The sequence below is a fragment of the Camelus dromedarius genome, chromosome X, assembly GCF_036321535.1.
Source record: "Camelus dromedarius isolate mCamDro1 chromosome X, mCamDro1.pat, whole genome shotgun sequence".
NCBI classification, from domain to species: domain Eukaryota; kingdom Metazoa; phylum Chordata; class Mammalia; order Artiodactyla; family Camelidae; genus Camelus; species Camelus dromedarius.
The window spans coordinates 60,526,738-60,550,511 of NC_087472.1; the positions used below are offsets into that span (position 1 = coordinate 60,526,738).

At 34.8% G+C, this 23,774-nt stretch overlaps 1 protein-coding gene across 1 annotated transcript in view; it reads left to right on the forward strand.

Annotated features, from left to right (window-relative positions):
* Positions 1–23,774, forward strand: part of TEX11 (testis expressed 11) — a 283,928-nt gene that overhangs the window by 214,594 nt on the left and 45,560 nt on the right. The window contains exons 25-26 of the mRNA XM_064483187.1: positions 2,211–2,332; positions 13,928–13,995. Coding sequence (XP_064339257.1) covers positions 2,211–2,332; positions 13,928–13,995 — 190 coding nt within the window. The remainder of the gene's footprint in view (positions 1–2,210; positions 2,333–13,927; positions 13,996–23,774) is intronic.

Consider the following 23,774-nt stretch of genomic DNA (forward strand, 5'->3'; position numbering starts at 1 on the left):
CGACAGATGACTGGATAAAGAAATTGTGATATGGTTATACAATGGAATACTACTCAGCCATAAAAAAGAATAAAATAATGCCATTTGCAGCAACGTGGATGGACCTGGAGATCGTCATTCTAAATGAAGTAAGCCAGAAAGAGAAAGAAAAATATCATATAACATCACTCGTATGTGGAATCTAAAAAAATGAATTTATTTACAAAACAGAAACAGACTCACAGACATAGTAAATAAACTTATATTTACCAGAGAGGATAGGGGGTGGGAAGGGATAAATTGGGAGTTCCAGATTTACAGATACTAGCTACCATATATAAAATAGATAAACAACAAGTTTCTTCTGTATAGCACAGGAAACTATATTCAATATCTTGTAGTAACCTATAATGAAAAAGAATATGAAAAGGAATATATGTATATATATGTATGACTGAAACATTATGCTGTGCACCAGAAATTGACACAACATTGTAATCTGACTATACTTCAATCAATCAATCAGTATCAGTTCAGCTAAAATATTTTTGTTTTAATTAATATGAAACATTTGTTCAAATATTAAATGTTAAAGTTACATGCACTTTTAATGTTTGCTGGGATGATTCATCTGTGAAACCATATGTGCCTGATGAATTGGGAGAGTGGGTAGGAAGCTTTTTAACTTTCTTTCCCCATGGTAACTGGCCTCCTTAAATTTTCTATCTTGTTTGGGGTAATTTTTGGTATTTATTATTTCTTGAAAATTATCAATTTTATCCACATATATGGATATTGGTAGAGAACTAAGCAAATTTTAATAACTACTGTGTGTGTAATTATGTCCCCATTCTCTTATTTTGTACACTTTTTCTTTCTTTCTTTAAAAAATTATGGAATAAAAGAATTAGACCACTGTGTAATAATAGGAATGTTTACTAGCTATTTCTTTTTAAATTTTTTTTTAAATTTTTTGTTATTTTTTATTTCTTTTTATTTTGGCAGTGGAGGGGGTAGGTAATTAGATTTATTTATTTTTTGAGGAGGTACTGGGGATTGAACCACTTAAGCCATAATCGCCCCACCTTATTTTTTCTTTTTAGATAATTAAATTTATTTATTTTTTGTTTTTTTATAACATTTTTTATTGATTTATAATCATTTTACAATGTTGTGTCAAATTCCAGTGTTCAGCACAATTTTTCAGTCATTCATGGACATATACACACTCATTGTCACATTTTTTTCTCTCTGAGTTATCATAACATTTTGTGTATATTTCCCTGTGCTATACAGTGTAACCTTGTTTATTCTACAATTTTGAAATCCCAGTCTATCCCTTCCCACCCTCCACCCCCCTGGCAACCACAAGTCTGTATTCTCTGTCTATTTATTTTTTGTTTTAATGGAGGTACTGGAGATTGAACCCAGGACCTCATGCATGCTAGGTGTGCGCTCTACCACTGAGCTATACCTTCCCCGCTAGCTATTGAGTTGAACTAAAAACTACCTGAAGCATAATTCCTTTGACTTATAAGATAATAGTTACATTTACATATAATGTAATTGCTTACCAACATCTTTTAATAAAAATGCTCTTTTTGATCAGAAAAGAGAGAAAGTTTAGATATAATTGCCAGTTTAATTCGGTGAAATAAATTAGTGTTAGTTTTGACATTTGTGATTGCACTAGTAGGATTCCATGTTAGAATTCTAAGTAGCCCAGAGTTTTATTGTAGTAGAAAGCTGGGAGTTTTTTCTAAAGCTGAAGGAAAAGGTTTAATGATGAGGTTATACCTAATGTCTGTCAAGATTTGACACTGTCTTTTTCACCATGACAATATATGTACTGATTTTGGCTCTTTTCAGTGCAAAGGGGAAATCTATTTGCCAGGGAGAAAATCACTTAGAAATTACCACGTAAGCCAAGAGGTAAATCACTAGATAGAAATACAGAGCCAAATGACAGGACTTGTCACTGGGAAAGATAGGGAAATTGTGAAGAAATGAAGCTTCTTAATCTCTAGAAATGTGCTAAAAAACAATGGAAAGTAATATAAAATTAAAACCATAAATCAGTTTGATAGTCCGTATCATTTTTAAGGAGAGATGTGCTTTTCCAGCTGAATTTTCTCATTCAGACAGGATGTTGCTGATTTTCATTCTGATTGTTTTGTGTTCACCTGGCAGAATTCTTACTATTCATTGATGTTCTGGTTATTTCTTATCAGCTGTCCCAGTTTTGTCCTTCTGATCAAGTAATTCTGATTGCACAGAAAACGTGTTTACTTATGGCAGCTGCAGTTGATCTAGAGCAAGGGAGAAAAGCTTCAACAACTTTTGAACAGGTAATGTGCAACCTTCAATGAAAACATAAGTGTTCAGTGTGCTGTTTGTTATGCTTGCCTTCCCTGATGCAGTAGTTTTTGATTATCTTTAGAGAATCCTTTCTTCCACTCTAGCAGCATCTTGATTTCAAAGATGTGTGATGGCTAATTCCTTCCTAAGGAAAAGTCACATTTGGCTTGGCTTCTTCTTTTAAATATTCATTATCTCTTCTTTGAAAATGCCCCATTCCCATTGACCACTCTTTCCAAATCTGTTTTTAAATATTCTTTATCTTCATCATCTCCCTGTGATCATATGTAGTCTATAGGAATGTTTTCTCTATTTCTGTTTCCTTTCACACATTCTCTAAGGAATAACTCATCTGCTTCCACAGCTCTGATAGCCATCTGAAATTATTTAGTTGGCTTGTTTTTCTTCACTCAATTGCCTTTGCTTTCTTTGGCCCACATCCTTAAATATTTTATCATTAAGTCAGTTTTATCAACAAGAAGACAGAATTCCTACCTTTGCCTGAATTCCACTCTCAGTTTAAACCTTCCCCCTTTTAGGAGATACCAACATCAACATCTCACTCTCCGGTATACCAGAATATTGGTTTTTCTTTAGTTCTTTACCTTCCTTCTTTCAAGCTGAGAAAATTGCCACCAAGTTGCACCACTAGCATTTTTGTGTGATTTTAAGATATATATCTCTCTGATTTTCCCTCTTACCCAAAGAAAACTTCCCAATTTCCCACACTTACCAGCTTCTTTTCTTTCTAATTGGTATAAAATCTTTCATGCTGCTTATTCTCTTCCTATTGTTAATCTCTTCTTTCATATGATTCTTCAAATCTGGAACAAACTCTCACCAGATTTTTGCCAACATAATTTCCTTCCTTTTTCTTCCCTTTCTGAGTTCAACTCAAAAAACATTCGAGTATCAAGCACTCTGTTAGGTACTGGGGATAAAGAAGACATTCCTTGTCCTGAGGAGTAAAGGGGACTCTTTTTAGAAACCTTTCCATGTAAAAGAAGATGGAAAAACAAGAATCTATGTGCCTCAGAGCAAAACCAAAACCAACCAGTTTGCTTCTTAACAAGTAAGGGTAATATAATTTTATTCTCAATAAAGCCTTTTGCTTTACTAAAAAATAGTAATAACATATTGTTTTTGCATAATGCTTTTAACTTTTTTAAAGTTCCCTTTTAAGTTGGTAGTCCTGACTTTGTTAAAGTGAACAGAGATCAAATTGATATGAGGGAAATTTTACAAACTCTTAAGTACAGTCCTTAATTATTTTGTTCATTTCTAACACTGTTCTTTTTTTTTTTAAATGTGTTCTGTCTCTTGCACACCCTTATGTTTCCTAAGAACTCTCTAAACTAGTAACCCTTTTATAATCTTCTTTGCTTTTGAAAGGATATATATTTAGATAATTGGAAATGCACTTTTGCCTTTCTCCATCTTAGTCTGGTCCCTATGAATTAGGCTGTGGTGCTCTGTCTCTCTAATGAAGACTTGTTGGATTCTATTATTTACATCTGTTCCTTTTTCTCTAAATCCTCATCAGTTGGAGTATTTCCAAATATGTGTATGATGAAGCAGTATAGACAGACTTCATAGTCCTATCAACATTGTCTCTAGTCTTCAGAGTATAAGTTAGGGGAAGTAAGGAGTGCTTTAAAATATATGTAGTAATCACATCTTATCAAGGAACCACATCTTTTTCCTAGTGGAGGATTGGATAAAATACTACTAACTGGGCAAATCAGGCCCAAGCCTATTTTTCTAAGCCTGAAAGAAAGTTAAGAGTAGTTTTTATATTTGTACAGGACTGTATATGAAAATAAAGAAAAATATGTGAAAGACTTCGTGTAGCTAGCAAAACCTAAAATATTTGTTGTCTGGCCTTTTACAAAAACATACTCTGACCCCTGTCCAAGATTATTTTTTAACAGACTTATGAGGTATAATTTACATAGCTTATAGTTCACCCATTTTAAATTATACATTTTAATGATTTTTAGAATATTCACAGTTGTACAACTATCAACACAATCTAATTTTAGAACATTTTCATCATTCTAGAAAGAACCCCCATATCCATTAGCAGTCATTCCCCATCCATACCACCAGCCCTAGGCAACCACTAATCTACTTTCTCTCTCAATAGATGTGTCTATTCTGGATATTTCATATAAATGTCATCATACAATTTATAGTCTTTTCTGATGGGGTCCTTTTTTTGTAATTTTTCAATAATATTTTGAAGGTCCATCCATATTACAAAATGTGTCAGTAATTCATTCCTTTTTATGGCTGAATAATACTACATTGTATGAATATACCACATTTTGTTTATTTATTCATCCATTGATAGATACTGGTTTTTTTCCAGTTTTCAGCTATTATGAATAATGCTGTGACAAAATTTCATGTACAAATTTTGTATGGATGTGTTTTCATTTCTGTTGAATATATACCTAGGAGGGGAACTACTGGGTCATGTGGTAACTCTGTGTTTAATCATTTGAGGAATTGCCAGACTATTTTCCAAAGCAGCTGTATCATTTTACATTTCCACCAGTACTGGATGAGGGTTCCACTTTCTTCACTTCCTTGCCACCACTGGCTATTATGTCCTTTGGATTATGGCCATCCTAGTTGAATATGAAATACTGTCTCATTTCCCTGATTACTAATGATATCATGACTGATGGCTAATGACAAAAGATGTTGAGCATCTTTTCATGTGCTCATTTGCCATTTATGTATCTTCTTTGGAAAATGTCTATTCAGATTTTTTCCGATTTTAATAGGGTTATTTGCCTTTTTATTACTGAGTTCTATTAGTTCTTTATATAGTCTTGATATACATGAACTGTTATCAGATACAATTTGCAGTTATTCTCTCCCATTATGTAGTTTGCCTTTTCCCTTTCTTGCTAGTGCCCTTTGACTCACAAACATTTTTAATTTTGATGCTGCCCATTTTATTTATTTATGTTGTTATTTGTGCTTTTGGTGTCATGTCTAAGGCCACTGCCTAATCCAAGGTCATGAAGTTTCACCCCTGTGTTTTCTTCTAAGAGTTTTTATATTTTTAGTTCTTACATTTAGGTCTATGATCCATTTTGAGTTAAATTTTGTGTATGGTATGAGATAGTGGTCCTTCTTTATTTGTTTGCATTTAAATATCCAGTTGTCCTAAGACCATTTCTTGTGCTGTTTTTTTTTTACTGTGTTTTCAGTGGAGAAGTACATCATCTGTTTAAAGTTACAAGGAGTACAGATACTATAAAACAAAGCAAACTCCAGTCATGAGACACTATGTACATCATGTGAAAACAACAATCTGATCTCCAGGTTATGAAAACTAGAATTAAAAAGTCACTACACAGAAAAGGTCCAAGTTTCCAGCTTGGCAAAACTTGAGTACAGTTACATGAGATGTTTAATAAACTGAATCCTTTCCCCAGTGTATAAACAAAATGACAAGACTAAATCTGTGCCTGGCAATTTCAATCTAACTCTGAAGCTACACAAAACACACAGACACCTTGTATGCTTCACCTGTTAGTTTGACCATCTTTTTTTCTTAGGTGGTGAGAAGAGGGCAAGGTGACTGTGTGGAGCAAAGGTGTGGGAAGTAGAAACAGTGTGAACTAAACATTCTAAAGTATGGTGAAAAGAAAGCTTCAATTAATGCATCGCCTAAGGGGGAAAAGACTATGCTCCAAATTTGGAAAATTAATTTAGAAGGATAGGGGAAGTCTTTAAGTAACCTCACTTTAACATGAATAATGTATGTGTGACAGAAGGGAGCACAATGGAGGATTCATAAAGCATGCTCATCAGGAAAAAATGTTGGGTCTGCTTTGTCCAGATTAAGAAAAAATAGCTAAGTTTATCAACATCGGCATCCCTTATATTTTGTAAAGATGAATGCTCTGTTGCTTAATTATGAGGAATTATTTCTTTAAAGAAAGGAGTTCTTAAGCTATTGACAGATAAAATGAAAAAGGAGTAGGGAGCTAACTAGATGTCAAGTGCTTGCTAGAAATGATTTTAAAATGTTTCTACATGTAAAATTTACTGACAAATTTTGGTCAACCGTTTAAAAATAAAATTTAGTTTAAAATTCTTGGAGAAAATGCCTTTTGCCCACATATTTAAAATTGAAAATCAACTTTACTATAGACAAGATTACTGTGGAGTGTACAAAATTCTGCATATTTAGAGATCAACTGGCCATTCAAGATAGATATCATGTTTCACAGGCATTATTTTAGTCACCATACAGTTTCAGCCATGGGACCAAAATTTAGTGTTCTGTGCCATGTGGCCACAGGGTCACTGGTTTCACATCATGGCTTATGAAAATACTGGCATTTTGTTTTTTGTGAAGTAAGTCCTACTTTATGCAAGCAAAAAGGGAGAAAGGAAAAGAAGGGGGAGGGAGCAAAAAGCTTTGTTTCAAAGAAAATAGATTGAAGGCTAAAGAATATGGAGCTTTAATAAGCTCAAAGGAAAATATTTGCTGGCTGATCTCTGATTTGTATGCACTCTAAACAATTCTATAAATAAAACCAATATCATTTCTTAATCATGACCCCATCAAAAAAAAAAAAAGTATCTCCTAATTATCCTTTCAATGTCAAATATATATGCTAGAGTTGAAGTTTCGTTTTTAAGGGTACAGCTACCTCATAGAGACTGAACTAGATGTACTCTTATCCTTTCTCTGAAGTATAACAGTACACCACTGCACAATAGCATCCAATTTTTTTAAATAATGCATCCAATTTGAAGACTAATGGTAAAGGAAATTCTTCAGGAGAAAATGAAAATCCATCAAGCTGAAAATCTAAAACTAGTTCTACTTTCTAATAAAAATATATAAAAGTGCATCATCAGAATAAGGAATTCTTATGCCAGTTTGTGTTGCAAATTTTCCAAACAATGTATCAAGCATAAACCCACTCCAGATATCAATTATGGATACAAATAGAACTTGAGGGGTTTTTTTAAGGCACTAATTTTTTTAAATAGTTAATGCAACTGTTGCTAACACGATAATAGTACTCTTGGCTTCACATACTAACCTGGACTTCCGATCAAGTGCTGCTTAGCTCAGTAAGGGAGGTCACAAAAAAAACCTAAATCCATTTTCAGTCATGTCTAGTCTTGTACCCTCCATTCTCCTTTTTTAGCATTTGAAGACAACAGGTTGAGTTGGCAGATGCTGTTTATGGACCCCTGAGGTTGTTTTTACTGATTCAATCTCAGTTTTATTGAATTCTTGATAACAGGAATAGGATTTGCAGGGAGAGCAGGGGTATCAGAAAGGTCTGTACTGGATGTTTTCTGAGAGGCCAACAGAGAAGTCGTCTGAATGGTTTCTGATTGAGTTGTATTTGTCTCTGTATCAAGTTGTTCCTTTGTTTCTGTTTTATCATGTCCACTCAAAGCAAGACAGTTAGCATCTTCACTTGTTTCATCCTCTTCTGTTTTGGTTTTCTTGGGACTCTCTTCTTTATGAGGTGAGAATGTTCTCTTGACTACTACTGTAGAATTACGTATCTTTGCTGCTGCATTTCCTGAAGATCTTGGTGGTGGGTTTACCAGACATGTTGAAGAAACCCAACACCATTTTTTGAAGACTCTTTTTTCCCCTTTGAATTATTTTGGCACCCTTACTGAAAATCAATTGACTATAAATGAGAAGGTTTATTTCTAGCACCTCAATTTTATTCCATTGATGTCTATATCTGTCCTTGTGACAATACTATTGATTACTGTAGCTTTGTAGTAAGTTTTGAAATAGAGATATGTTAGTCCTCTAACTTTGTTCTTCTTTTTCAAGAATGTTTTGACTATTCTGGGTCCCTTGAATTTCCATATGAATGTTAGCAGCAACTTGTCAACTTCTGCAAAAGAAGCCATCTGGGATTTTGATAGGGATAGCACTGAATGTGTAGATCAGTTTGGAGAGTATTGCAATCTTAATAATATTGTCTTTTAACCCATGAACATGGGCTATCTTTCCATCTATTTAGGGCTTTAATTTTTTTCAAAAATATTTTGTACTTTTCAGAGTATAAATTTTTTACTTCTTTCTTTTTATAGTCTATTCACATTTTCTATTTCTCTTTGAGTCAGTTTCAGTAGTTTATGTTTCTAGAAATGTTGCCTTTACAATCTAAGTTATCTAATTTGTTGGTTTACATTGTTCATAGTATTCCCTTATAATCATCCTTCTTATTTCTGTAAGATTGGTAATGATGCCTCCTCTTTCACTCCCAATTTTATTTATTTGTGTCTTCTCTTTTTTCTGCTTGGTCAGTGTATGCAAAGGTTTATCGATTTTGTTGATCTTTTTCAAGAACCAACTTTTGTTTTTATTTTTTTCTACTATATTTCTAGTCTCTATCTTATTCATTCTCATTCTAATCTTTATTATTTTCTCCCTTCTGATTGCTTAGGGTTTAGTTTGCTGTTCTTTTTCCAGTTTCTTGAGGTTAAGTTTAGGTTATTGATTTGAGAGATCTCTTTTTGTAATATCAGCTTTTACAGCTATAAATTTTCCTCTAAGCACCGTGTCTTAGCCTGTTTGAGACACTGTAACTAAAATATCACAAACTGGGTAGCTTATAAAGAACAGGAATTTATTTCTCACAGTTATGGATGCTGCATGTCCAAGATCAAGGTGTTAGCATGGTCATATCTGGTAAGGGCCCTCTTCCTGATTCATAGCTGACACCCTCTCACTGTGTCCTCACATGGTGGAATGGGCTAGGGATCTCCCTGGAGCCTCTTTTACAAGACATGAATCCCATTCACAAGGGCTCCAACTTCATGACTTTGGTACATCCCAAAGGCTTCGCCTACTAATACCTTCACTTTTGGGGCTTAAGATTTCAATATATGAATCTGGGGGGCACACATTCAAGCTACATCATTCCATCCCTGGACCCCAAAAATTCATGCCCTTCTCTCATATAAAATGCATTCATTCTACCCCAATAGCCCCCAAAATCTTAACTCATTCCAGCATCGACTCAGAAGTCTAAGTCTAAAGTCTCACCTAAATATCTTCTAAACCAGATATGGGTAAGACTCAAGGCAGATTGCTCTCCAGCAGTGAACCTATGAAATCAAACAAGTTATATGTTTCCAAATTACAATGGTGCAACAGGTATAGGATAGACATTCCTATTCCAAAAGGAAGAAATAGAAGGGGAAAAAAAGGAGTAACAGGGCCCAGGTAAGCCTAAAATCTAATGGAGAAAACAACATTAAACCGCAAGGCTTGAAAACAATCCTCCTTGTCTTGGTGCCTCACATTTTGAACCCACTGGGGCTGAGGTTGGGCCTTCAAGCCTCTAGACTCCATCTGCATGGCTCTGCTAAGTGCAGTCTATGCTGTAGCTCTCAAGGTTAGGTTCAGGCTGGAATCCCACAAGATGGCTCTATGGGTCTGCGGTGGAAGGCTCTGCTGGGCATTGCCCTACTGGGGCTTTTCTGCAGTGGCCTCTCCCCTACAGAGGTTCTTTGCCCAGGCCCTGAGGGACTCTGAGGCATCTTTTGAAATCAAGGAGGGGCAGCAACACCTCCAGTTACTGTACTCTGCATACTAGGGAGAAGGCACCAAGCTGATGCCTTCAAGGGGTTTGCAACCTGTGCCTTCTGGAGGGGCAACCACAACCACTCATGCTGCACTTGGGACAGCTGAGGAGCGTGGTGCCAGAATTTGAAGAGCAGAGCCTAGGAGGTGAGAGCGCTGGGCAGCAGTGGGCCCCTCTTTTGAAATTCTTCTGCCCTCCAGGCCCTTGCACACTAGGCCTGTGGTGGGAGATCCAGCCCCAAAGATCTCTCATCTGCTTTTGGGGGTCATTTCATTCTTCCTTTGCCTTGGACAGTAGGTCCTGGCTTCTGTTTAGATGGCTGACTACTCCCTGTTGTCTTAATGAATAGCTCTTAGTTTCTGTTGAGATAATCCATCCACAGCAACCTACTTATCAAATTCAGCCACACCTTTGGGGTTCTCTCCCTATCAGGCTTTCTAATTTCTTTAAATATTGATGGGCTGAGAATTTTCCAGATTTTGAAATTCTGCTTAATTTTTGATTAACAATTCCACCTCTAAATCATTTCTCTCTTCTCACATTTTATTATAAGCATTCGAGAGAAACCAAGTCACTTCTTCAGCACTTTGCTTAGAAATTTCTTAAACCAAATATCAATTTCATCACTCATAAAGTGTTTACCTTCTATAATACACTGGGTGGGAGAAGGCAGAGCTCAGTGGTAGAGTGCATACACATGTGTGAGGTCCTGGATTCAATCCCCAGTACCTCCATTAAACAAACAAACCTAATTACCTACCCCCCACCAAAATAATAAAATACTAGGAACATAAACACAATTCACCCAAGCTCTTTGCCACTTTTTAACATGGTTGACCTTTCCTCTAGTTTCCAATGTTCCTCATTCCATCCAAGACCTCATCAGAATGACCATTGCTGTCCATGTTTCTACCAACATTCTGTTCACAGCCACTTAGATATTCTCTAAGAAGATTGAGGCTTTCTCTACAGCTCTCCTCTCCTCTTTCTTGGTCTTCAAGAGAATTTCCCTTAACAGTACATTCACAGCAATGTAGACTTTCTAGCATGCACCTCCAAACTCTTCTAGACTCTATCCATTATTCAGTTCCAAAGCTGCTTCCATATTTTGGGGTATTTGTTATAGCAGCACCCCACTCTCAGTACCAATTTTCTGTCTTAGTCTGTTCAAGCTGCAATAACAAAACATAATAGACTAGGTAGCTTATAAAGAACAGAAATTTATTTCTCACAGTTCTGGAGACTAGAAGTCCAAGATCAAGGTGCCAGCATGGTTGGATTTTCTGGTGAGGGCTCTCTTCCTTGTTCACAGCTACCTTCTTGCTGTATCCTCACATGGTTGGAAAGGGCTAGGGATCTCTTTGAAACTTCTTATAAAGGGTGCAAATCTCACATATGAGGGCTCCACCCTTATGACTTTAGTATCTATCAAAGGCCTCACCTACTAATACCTTCACCTTTGGGGCTTTGATTTTAACATATGAATTTGGGGCACACATTAAAATCATAGCACACAGCTTGAGCAGCATCCCATAAGGTTTCTTTTCCTTTTTGTTCATCTCAAAATATTTTCTAATTTTCATTGTGATTTCTTCTTTGAATCATTTATATAGGAATCTGTTGTTTAATATCCACATGTTTGTTTCTCAAATTCTATTCTCTTATTGATTTCTAATCTTATCCCACTGTGGACAGAATACATACTTTGTGTGACTTCACGTTATTTTAAATTTATTTGAAGCTTGTGTTGTGTCCTAACATATGGTGTGTCCTGGATAAAGTACCATGTATGCTTGAGAAGAATGTATTTTTTTCCTTGGGTTGATGAAATGGTCTATGGATATCTGTTAGGTATTAGAAAAAACTATGTATAGTTTTATACAGTTTTTTTTAGAACAGTTAAGAGGAGAAAGAAGAAATACATATTTATACTCTTTTATAGTTACATAGTTACTTTTGCGTAGTGTACTCTGTGTTTTCATTTGGATTCAAATTACTGTCTGTTATCACTTTCTTTCAGCCTGAAAGCATTTTTTACAAAATGGTTCTGCTAGCACAAAGATTCTCTCAGCTTTTGTTTTTCTTGGAATTGTTTTTATTTCTTTTTTTGCTTTCAGTTCTGAAAGATTATTTTGCTGGATATTAGATCCTTGGTTGATCAGTATTTTCTTTTATCACATTAAATATGTTATCCCACTGCCTTTTTTAAAATCAAGAGTCTATTTCCTGACATTGTCATTGTAACTTCCTTCATTAAGCATGATTTCCTTTAGTTGTTTGAACATATTTAAAATAGCTGCTTTGAAATCTGTGTCTTCTAAGTTTCAACATTGGACCTTTTAAAAGTCACTTCCTATTGCCTACTTTGTTCTTGCATGTGTCATAGTTTACTGTTTCTTTGCATGTCTTATAATTTTTTGTTGAAAACTGGACATTTTGCACAATATATTGGCACGTCTTTGGATACCAATTGCCCCCTCTGGGATTTGTTGTTAATATTTGCTTAATTATTTGTTTAGTGACTTGGCTGGGCTAGTTAAATGAAATCTATTTCCCCCAGCTGTGTAGTAGGATACAGCTTCTAATATCACTCCTCAGAGATCACAGTCTTCTCCTTTGCAATCACTCTGACCCTTCCCCCCAAAGAAGAGGAAAGTAGTTTTAGCAGAGTTATTTTTGATTCTCTCTTTCTGTGATCTCCTGGTTATTTCTGATTGGTCTTCTTCTACTGGTATCACACACAGATGTAAGTCTTGACTAATTGCTAGGTGAGTGCTCCATGTATGTGTGTGTGTTTGAAAATGCTCTTTGGCATAAATTACTCCACTGTCTGATCCAATTAAAGTAAGACCCCTTTAAAGGGGTAGGGATCCTAGCTTTCTCTTCCCCTGGTTTTCTCTGTAAACAACTAGCCAGTCTACTGTTTTGCTTGTCAATATTGAGTTACCAACCTCCTCTCAATTGCTCACACCAAAATCTTCATTTTTCAATAGTGCCATAAAATTCCCCATGCCCTGTTCCAGTTAGTCTGTCCCCTTAGGGTGAGCTACAGAGCTCACACTTCTAATGACCTACCTCTCCTCCTAAGCAGAAACTCTATACCACTGTTTTGGAGCTAGAGGCAGGGACAGTGGCCCATTTGTATCAGAGTGACAACTCAGCTTTCTGAGTCAGGGTCTGGGCAGAAGTTGTAGTTCCTAGCATTCTTAGTTTACCTCCCCCAGCATGGAAACTCTATCCTATAAACAAGCTAAGGTAAATGCAATTGAGACTCAGTATTCTCAATTTGCTATGCCTGGTATAGCACTGGGTAGAAGAGCAGTCCAGGCTTCTCAGGTGTACTTGTTTATAATAGAGCTTCTGCAATACAGATCTTGGAGAGGAGGGTGAGAAGTGCTGGCAGCTTGCCTCTTCTGGCCATACCTAGCCTGGAAGCTGAGAGTAGAGTGAGCCCCATCTTCTTCTGGCCACACCCACCTAAAAGTACACTTACATCACAGTGAGCTAGGGGCAGGTGGTGAGCAGATCACGGCTTACCTGCCACAAGTACTCACTGTTCTTACTGAGACTTAGTAGTTTCCTGGAATAGATGTTTCCCCATTTGCTATATACTCTAGGGCAATTCTCTGATGTTACGTGATTATGTTTGTAATTTTCACCAATTATGGTAGTTTTGCTGGGGAGAGGATTTGTGGATGTCCTCACTCCATTGTTCTGGAAGTGCTTTTTCTTCTGTCCTAGATTATTAAAGAAATTGATAATACTTAAGATTTTCTATTTAATCTTCAATTTCCTGGAACATTAAGGAAAAGTAAAAATAAAGGCCAGTATTTATATATAAATTCTAAAATACTTAGTTTATGCTGTTGTTTTTCTGTTATTTATTTTTAACTGTTTTTAATGAAAATGATATAAAATTATTTTTATTTGCTTTAAGTTTTGTTTGGTTGAGACTAATTTTCTCATTTCATTGTTACCAAATAGACCAGGTTACTGAATCGTGCACTTCAGCAGATCCATAAATGTAGAGACATCTGGAATCTCCTGAAAGAAACAGGTATGGTGAAACTGGGAGTTTGGTAACACAGTTATAAAGGGGGTTTCAAATCTTAATAACCTAGTCTTTTATCACCAGAAATTTGTACCACTGCAATACTTGATAACCAGTTGAATGGTTCTTTAGAACTGATTTTTCCCTACTGTATGTCTGTATTTTAACTCTTTGGCACACTACTTGGAATAGGAATATTTTTTACCTTGCTTTTTATGGAAGTATAGTATTGAGTATAAAAATAGGATCATCATTGTTTAATGTGACATTATTGCTCTTAGGTCACTAGATTTAATATCTAATTTAATCAAGTTTTAACTCTGACTAAATATAAGGTACAAAGTCTTCCAAACCACAATATAAGATTCTATTAACATTTTATTATGAAATAATCAAAATAGTAGGAAACCTTTTGAAGTTATATAGTAGCTTGCTTCTGTTTTCTCATTGAGGATGGTATTGGCTTTTAGCTTTAAATAGACTTTTTTAGATTGTATCCATCTGTTTTCTGTTTTAGTTAGAAGTTTTTTTAAAAAAAATCAGTAAATATTGAATTGAATTACATGCTTTTTCAGCTTCTAGAGACAATCATATGGTTTTTCTGTATTGAATTATAATAATCATAAATTTCTCAAAATTAAGTCATTGTTGCATTTCTGGAGTAAACCCTATTTGGTCATGGTGTATTATTATTTTTAAAATGTTGATGAATTTGGTTTCCTAATATTTAGAAATTATTGGTTTATCATTTTGTGTGTTACATGTGTGATATCTTTGGTGGATTCTGATATCAAACTATAAGAATTATAAGAACATAAACATATAAATTTTAATTTACCTCTCTCAATCTGTGGCAGGCATTTAAAGGAATAAAAACAACAAAAAGAAAGGACAGAGAATACCTAAATAACATCACTAGTATGGAAGATTTAATAGAACTATACTCTATAGCCTGAAAATAGAAAACTCATTTTCTTTTCATGTGCCCTTTGAACATTTACAAATTTGACCACAAGAGAAATCTGAATAAATTCCAAGACACAGAAATAAAACAGACATTATTTGATTGTAATGCAATAAAACCAGAAATTAATAATGTAATCAGGAAACAAAACCCTTGACCACTTGGACATTAAAAAAAAAAACAGTAACTACAGAGTATCTGGAGAATAATGATAATGATAATACTTTATAACAGAATCTAAAGTGCTAAAGCAATACTGAGTAAAATTTATATCTTCAATGGTTTTTATTTAAAAAGTATGTCAGACAGATGACTGGGTAAAGTTGTTTATATATATATATATATATATGTATATATATAATGGAATACTACTCAGCCATTAAAAAAGAATAAACTAATGCCATTTCCAGCATAGATGGACTTAAAGATTTTCATACTAAATGAAGTAAGCCAGAAAAAGAAAAATACCATGTGATATCACTCATATGTGGAATCTGAAAAAATGACACAAATTAACTTATTAAAATGACACAAATGAACGTATTTACAAAACAGAAACAGACTCAAACATAGAAAACAAACTTGTGGTTCGGGGGGAAAGGGTGGGGTGGAGGGATAAATTGGGAGTTCAGGATTTGCAGATACACACTACTGTATATAAAATAGATAACCAACAAGGGATAAAAGATAAACAAATTCTACTGAATAGCACAGGGAACTATATTCAATATTTTGTAATAATGTATAATGAAAACAAATATGAAAAGGAATATGTATATGTGTGTATAACTGAAACACTATGCTTTACACTACAAATTAAGACAACATTATAAACCAACTATACTTCAATTAAAAAAAGGATAGAAATCAAGGATTTTCAACATAAATAAGCTGCAAGGATATTTTGTACAACACAGGGAATATAGCCAATATTTTATAATAACTATAAGTGGAGCTTAACCTTTAAAAATTGTCAATCACTATATACACCTGTAACATATAACATTGTATATCAACTATACTTCAGTATAAAAAAGACATTAAAAAATGAAAAGTATGTCAGAATGCTAGCTGACAAATCCATTTATTCTTTCTAGGAACACAGCTAGACTCTCTTTTATAGATATATCTATATCTATCTATCTGTCTATCTATCTATCTACATCATTAGTGACTTGCAAATTAAAATGAGATATCACTACACACCTATTAAAATAGCAAAAATCCAAAACAGTAACAAGACCAAATGATGGTGAGTATGTGGAGCAATGGGAATTCTTATTCATTGCTGACAGGAATGCAAAGTGGTACAGACGCTTTGGAATACAGCTTGACAGTTTCTTACAAAACTAAACATACTCTTGCTATACAATCCTGCAAATTGTGCTCCCTGATATTTATCCAAATAAATTGAAGCCTTATGTCTATGCAGAGACCTGCATATGAATATTTATAGCAGCTTTATTCACAATTGCTAAAACTTGGATAGAACCAAGATGTCTTTCAGTAGGTGATTGTATAAATAAACATGACATGTCCAAACAATGAAATACTACTCAGATAAGAAGAATGAGCTATTAAGCCATGAAAAGACATGAAGGAAACTAAATGCATATTACTAAGTGAAAGAAGCCAATTCGAAAAGGCTACATACTATATGTTTCCAACTATATGATATTCCAGAAAAGACAAAACTATGGAGACAATAAAAGGATCATCAGTTGCCAGGGTTGAGTTGTGGAGGGAGGGATGGATAGAAGACAGAAAATTTTTAGGGCAGTGAAACTCTTCTGTATGGTACTACATTGGTTATTATACATCTGTCAAAATCCATGAAATGTACACCACCAAGAGTGAACCCCAATGTAAACTATGGAATTTGGGTGAAAATGATGTCTCAGTAGATTCATTGATTGTAACATATATACCACTATGGTACAGAATGTCTGTAGTGGGAAGATGTGTACCATGGGGAATAGGGTGTATGTGGGAACACTCTGCACTTTCCACTCAGTTTTGCTGTGAACCTAAAACTGCTTTAAAAGAATGGCTATTATCAAAAAGACAACAGATAAGCGCTGGGGAGGATGTGGAGAAAAGGGAACCCTGTGTACTGTTGATGGGAGTGTAAATTGGTACAGCCACTGTGGAAAATGGTGTGGAGTTTCCTCAAAAATTTTAAAATAGAACCCAACGTAAGATCTAGAAATTCCATTTCTCTGTATATAGCTGAAAGAAATGAAATCATTATTGTGAAGAGATATCTGCAGTCCCATGTTCATCACAGCATTATTCACAATAGTCAAGACATGGAAATAATCTAAGTATTGAGTGAAGGATGAATGGATAAAGAAAATGTGGTACACACACACCCACACACACACACACACACACAATGGAATATTCAGCTTTAGAAAAGAAGGAAATTCTGTCATTTACATCAGCATGGATAACCTGGAAGATATTATGCTAAGTGAAATAAGACAGACAGAGAACAAATATACTGTATGATCTAACTTATATATGGAATCTAAAAATAACCAATCTCACCAAAACAGAGAGTAGATTGTTGGTTGCCAGGGGTAGGGTTGGGGAAGAATGGGTGATGGTGGTGAAAGGGTACAAACTTCTGGTTATAAGATGAATAAGTTTTGGAGGACCTAAAATAAACCATGGTGACTATAGTTAACAATACTGGATTGTATACTGCAAAGTTGCCAAGAGAGTCAGTCTTTTTTTGTAAATTATTTTTTCACTTTTTATTACAATTCTACATTCATTTTATAAATAATATTATGCACTGATTTTTTTCCAGCAAGTAGCCTTTTTCTTTCCTACTTTGATATGGCATTGGCATTAACTAGGTAACTTCATCAAATGGAAATGAGTAGCTTCATAATTCCTATATTCCTGAACAGATTATATATCTGGGAAGTTATTTTTTCTGAAGTATTTTTGAATGATTCATATAACTCTTTTTACCAAAAAATATTGAATTATCTGGCTTCATTTTGCTCTTATTTTTAATATCATCACTCCTGATACCTTTAAGTCAGTATTTGCTTGATCATTATTATTAAATGAATTTTGTATTTTATGTTTTATGTTTGTTGTAAAGAGCATATTTTTAAATTTTGTGTGCATATGTACATTTGTCTGTTTTAATGTGGATTTTAATTCTCAGTCTTTTCAGGATAACTCCAAGAGAGTAAATCTTAAAAGTTCTCACCACACACACACACACACAAATACAATGTGAAGTGATGGATGTGTTAACTAACCTTATTGTGGTAATCATTTCATAATACATACATGTATCAAATCATGACACTATACACCTAAAACTTACATAATGTTATATGTCAAACATATCTCAAAGAAGCTGGAGAAAAATCCAGCAATATATAAGAAGAATTATATGTCAAAAAAAAGACCATTGGGTACACCTCCAAGAACGATGGATTATAAAATGTTATTAAAATGGATTTTACTTTAAAGTAAAAAAAAATATTAATTAAAGGCAAATGTAGCAGAAAAGACTAAAATTTCTTAGTGTTGACAATTCTGTGTCAGTTTTTCTGGAACATAGTATGCTTTTTTCAATTTGTAAATTCAAGTATTTCTTTAATAGACTTTATTCTTTTAGAGCAGTTTCAGGTTCACAACAGAATTGAGCAGAAAATACAGAGTTCGCACATAGCCCTCCCCACCCACACATATATACTCCCCTACCCTCAACATCCCTCATCAGTGTGGCATATTTGGTACAACCAATGAACCAACATGAGTACATTATTATCAACCAAAGTCCATAGTTTACATTAGGGTTCACTCTTGATGTTGTACATTCTGTGGGTTTTGACAAATGCGTAACGACATGTAGCCAACACTATAATATCATATAGGGTAATTTCATTGCTCTAAAAATCCCTTGTACTCCATCTATTCACCCCTCCCTGCCTCCCTCTCCCGAAACTCCTGGAAACCATGATCTTTTAATTGTTTCTGTAGCTGTGCCTTTTCCAGAATGTCATTTGGTTGGAATTGTACAGTTTGTAGCCTTTTTAGACTGACTTCTTTTGTTCAGTAATATGTCTTTTAAATTTCTTCCATGTCTTTCATGGCTTGATAGGTAATTTTTTTACCATACATATATTTTCTAATTTACATATATGTGCTGTTCATTGTTTCTAAGAATGTTTAGAGCTTTAGCTTTTATTTTATTTTTATTGAAGTATAGTTGTTTTACCAGAGAGCTTTAGCTTTTTAAACTTACATAGTTATCGAAGGAATAAAGCCAACCACAAAATAAGAATTAATTCAAAATGATACATACACCCCACTATTAACAGTAACATTATTTATAATTGCCAAGATACGGAAGCATCCTAAGTGCACATCAATAATTGAATAGATAATGGAAGATGCAATATATATATATATGGAATGGAATGCAACTCACCCATAACAAAGAAGGATATTTTGCCATTTGTGGCCCTTCATTCACTTTTTTTTCACTTCAAAAACCAGAATTTTATAACTGGCAGAGACATTTCCATTACATCAAAAACAACAAAATACCTAGAAATAAACTTAGCCAAGGAGGTTACTTATACTCTGAAAACTGAAATGACACAAAGAAATGTAAAGATTTCTTGTGCTCTTGGATTGGAAGAACTGTCAACACTATCAAAATGGCCACAATACCCAAAGCAATCCACAGATCCAATGCAACCCCCATCAAAATACTCACGACATTCCTCACAGAACTAGAACAAACAATTCCAAAATTTATAAGGAACCACAAAAGACCCTGAACAGCCAAAGCAATCTTTCGTAGGTCTCTTTTTTTTTCCCCTCTCTTCTTTTTGTTCTCTTTTCTTATGGTTTCATGACTAGAGAAAGTCCTTTAACATTTGTTGTAAAGCTGGTTTGTTGGTGCCAAAACCTTTTTAGTTTTTATTTATCTGTGAAGCTTTTGATTTCTCCATCAAGTCTGAACGAGAGCCTTGCTGTATAAAATATTCTTGGTTGTAAGTTTCCCCCTTGCATCTCTTTAAATACATTGTGCCACTCCCTTCTGGCCTGTAGTGTTTCTGCTGAAAAATCAGCTGATAACCTTATGGGAGTTCCCTTGTATGTTATTCATTGCTTTTCTCTTGCTGATTTTAATGTTTTCTCCTTATCTTTAATTGTTGTCAGTTTGATGACTATATGCCTTGGTTTGTTCCTCTTTGGGTTGATTCTGTGTGGTACTCTCTGTGCATCCAGGACTTGAGTGACTGTTTCCTTTCCCAAGGTGGGTAAGTTTTCAGTTATTATCTCTCCAAAATTTTTCTCAGGTCCTTTCTCTCTTCTCTTTCTGGGACCCCTATAATGCGAATATTAGAACGCTTCATGTTGTCCCATAGTTCTCTTAAACTATCCTCATTTCTTTTTATTCTTTTTTTCTGTGCTGAAGTAGTGATTTCCACTAATCGATCTTCTAGCTCACTGATCCATTCTTCTGCCTCATTTAATCTACCCTTGATTCCTTCTAATGTATTGTTCTTTTTAGTGATTTTATTCTTCAACTCTGTTTGGGTATTCTTTATATTTTCCAACTCTTTGCTAAAAACTTCACTCTGTGTATCTGTACTCCTCTTGAGTTCTCTGAACATCTTGGCCATCATTACTTTAACCTCTTTCTCAGATAAATTAGCTATCTCCTCATCACTTATTTCATCTTCTAGGATTTTATCTTGTGCCTTGGCCTGGGAGATATTCCTTTGCCGCTTCATATTGTCTGTCTGTCTATGCGTTTGTGGATTCCGTCCACAGGCTTTGGGATTATTGTTTTCTTATTTCTAGTATCTGCCCCTGGTGGATGAGGCTGGACTAGAGGCTTATGCAGGTTTCCTGGCAGGAGGAGACAGTGCCTGGCCACTGCTGGGTGAAGCTTTTTCCTGGAACTCTGGTGAGTAGGGCTGTGTCTAGAGGCCTTTGTGGCTTAGGAAGTCTGCTGATGGATGTGGCTGTGTTCCCACCCAGTATGTTATTTGGCCTAAGGCTTCCCTACAGGCTGTTGGGTGGGGCTAGGTCTTGGTGCTAATGATCCAATCAAGATGTCAGCCTCCAGGAAAGCTCATGTAGATGAACACTCCTGGAATGTCCATCACCAGCTTTTATGTCCCCTGAGTGAACCACAGCTATCTCCCACGTCCCCAGGAGACCCTCCAAATCCAGCAGGCAGGTCTGGCCCAGGTTTCTATGAAATCACTGCCTCTGCCTTTGGACCTAGCACACGTGAGTTTCCATGTACACTTCTCAAGTGAATGGAGTCTCCGTTTCCCCCAGTCCCATGAGGCTCTCAGAGCCAAGCACCCCTGGCCTTCAGAACCAGATGTCCTAGGGTCTCCTTCTCTTCCCAGTGCTGGGACCCCAGCTGGGGATCCTGATATGAGGCTTAGAGCTCTCACTCCTGTGGAAGGGCCTCTGTGATTTAACAAATCTTCAGCTTATGGGTCGCCCACGCAGGGGGTATAGGGCCCAATTATATCATGAGCACGCCCCTCCTACCATCCTGCTGTGGTTCCCTCTTTATGTTTCCAGTTGCAGAAGATCTTTTTTGCTAGGTTCTAGTCTTTCTTTGATTTTTTTTTTAGCATTCAGTTGTGATTTTGTTATAGACGCGAGGAGAGGCAAGCTTGTTGTCCTACCACTCCACCATCTTGACTAGAACTCCCTTTGTTGACCAATTTTTAATTAACATTAATTCACAGTGGATTCATCTCAAATTAATTCAATCAGTAAATATATCTATGTTTTCCATTTAATTTCTAATATGGTAAATATCAATAGTTATAACCCACATATGAAAAATCTCTTTGGACATCCTTGATCATTTTTTCAGAGTACAAAGTGGTCCTGAGAACAAAGTTTGAGAACCAATGCTTTAGGAGTAAACTACCTTTTCCTTTAAAAACAAAGGCACATATCCATTTGACACTATTGCTCAGAACGTAATCTCAACTTCTTGTTTTAATTCTAACTTTTAACCAAAATAATTTTTTATTTCAAAGAGAATACAGAGGGGTATAATTAAGAACAGTCTCACCCACAAGCAATAGAGCAGGCTAGCAGAGTTCAGGAACACATATAGCACAGCTTTCTGTGGCCATACCCATCCCAATAAAGAAGAAAAATGAGCACACTGATTAACATTACCCAAAGATATTGCCTCTATAGCATATAAAGATAAGAAGCAATAGTATATAAACTTAAAACTGTGTTTAGTAATCAATGTTTAAATATTCAATTTTACTTAAAAGTTATCTTGGTATCTAATGATTATCCATTTATCAACTCAATATCAGTCCAACATTTTAGGTTCACTAAATACCTTGGAAATTATCTTAAATCTAACATACCACAAAACATAGTTACTGATGAAATAAAAAGTTTGTCAGAACAATAATTCAATTTTAGTTGAACATAATTTATATTTTTCATAATCTTGAATGTCATGTATGAGTAATATATAATATTATCTAATCAGTAAACTTGTATACATTTAGGAAAAGCAGACCCAGGTTAAATAAAATGTATGCTAGTTTTTTACTTTCACAAATAAATCACCAGAAAGATCTTTCTTTTCAGCCAAAATTATTAAGCTAATCTCATTGGCCAAAGATTTACCTTAACTTTGGATTATTAAAATATTTATGCACAACATTGTAAACTGACTAAACCTCAATAAAAAAATGTTTTTAATTGAAAGCAAAAAAAAAAAGAAAATGAGAAAAAGTTTATGAATTAGCTGAATTTCCTTATAAATATACTTTTAGTTTAGCACATGTGAAATATTAGAAGTTCAGTTTCCTTTTTTGGAAATTTGAAGAATATTTGTATATAAGTGCTTATTTATGTCTATAAACCAATTAGAACACAGATCTTTTAATATAGAAGATTTTATAATCTAATTTATGAATTCCTGCCAGAGATAGGAAAACATTTCCCACTCATTCAATGTGAGGTCAAAGCCTTTTTCAATTATTGACACAGATGCAGACATATAGAGATCTCCTGGATCCAAATCTAGAATTTCATCTACAGGTCAAGAGTAAACACAAAAACTCACCAGTCCAGATATCATAGTGTTGTTCATCCCAGCAGGCATGAAATAATTGATTAATTTGAGCTTAAAAACAACAAAAAAGACTAACAAATTAAATTGTCTGTTGTTTCTTACCCAGAGACTACATAATCCATTAATCCATTTACAGAGATCACCAAATGGTCAGATCATAAAGCCACATTTCCAGTCATTGCTGCCACCAAGTGGGAATAACTTATTGGCTATACACAAACCAGAAGCAAAAAAATAAAGTCAATAGAAAAGAAAAAAGGGATTCATCAAAGTTTTATTGGTACTTGGGGTTCAAGGGATCCAGAAAAGATGAGGTTAAGTAGTCTATGAGTTGCACTTCTCTGGCAACACAATTTACCTTGTTCTCTCAAGTGTATTCATTGGGCATTTTGGAGGATAATTTTTTAAAGATATAGCCACGACTTTTGTATAAATATAGAATGGACATGTGTTAAAGATTTTCCTTAACTCGTTAACTGATAAGAAAACATGATGTTAGAACCAATTTCAATTTCCATTTCACTTTGCTTGCTTATCTCTTATTTTCTGTATCCCTTACTGTTTATTCAGTGCTGTCTCTTTTTTGCTGCTTCCATTTATACCTTTATTTCTGTGATGGTTTTATTTTTAATTCCCATTTCCTTCTTTATCTCTAAAATGGCTCATATTTTGTTTCCTTTTGTCCACCAGCTC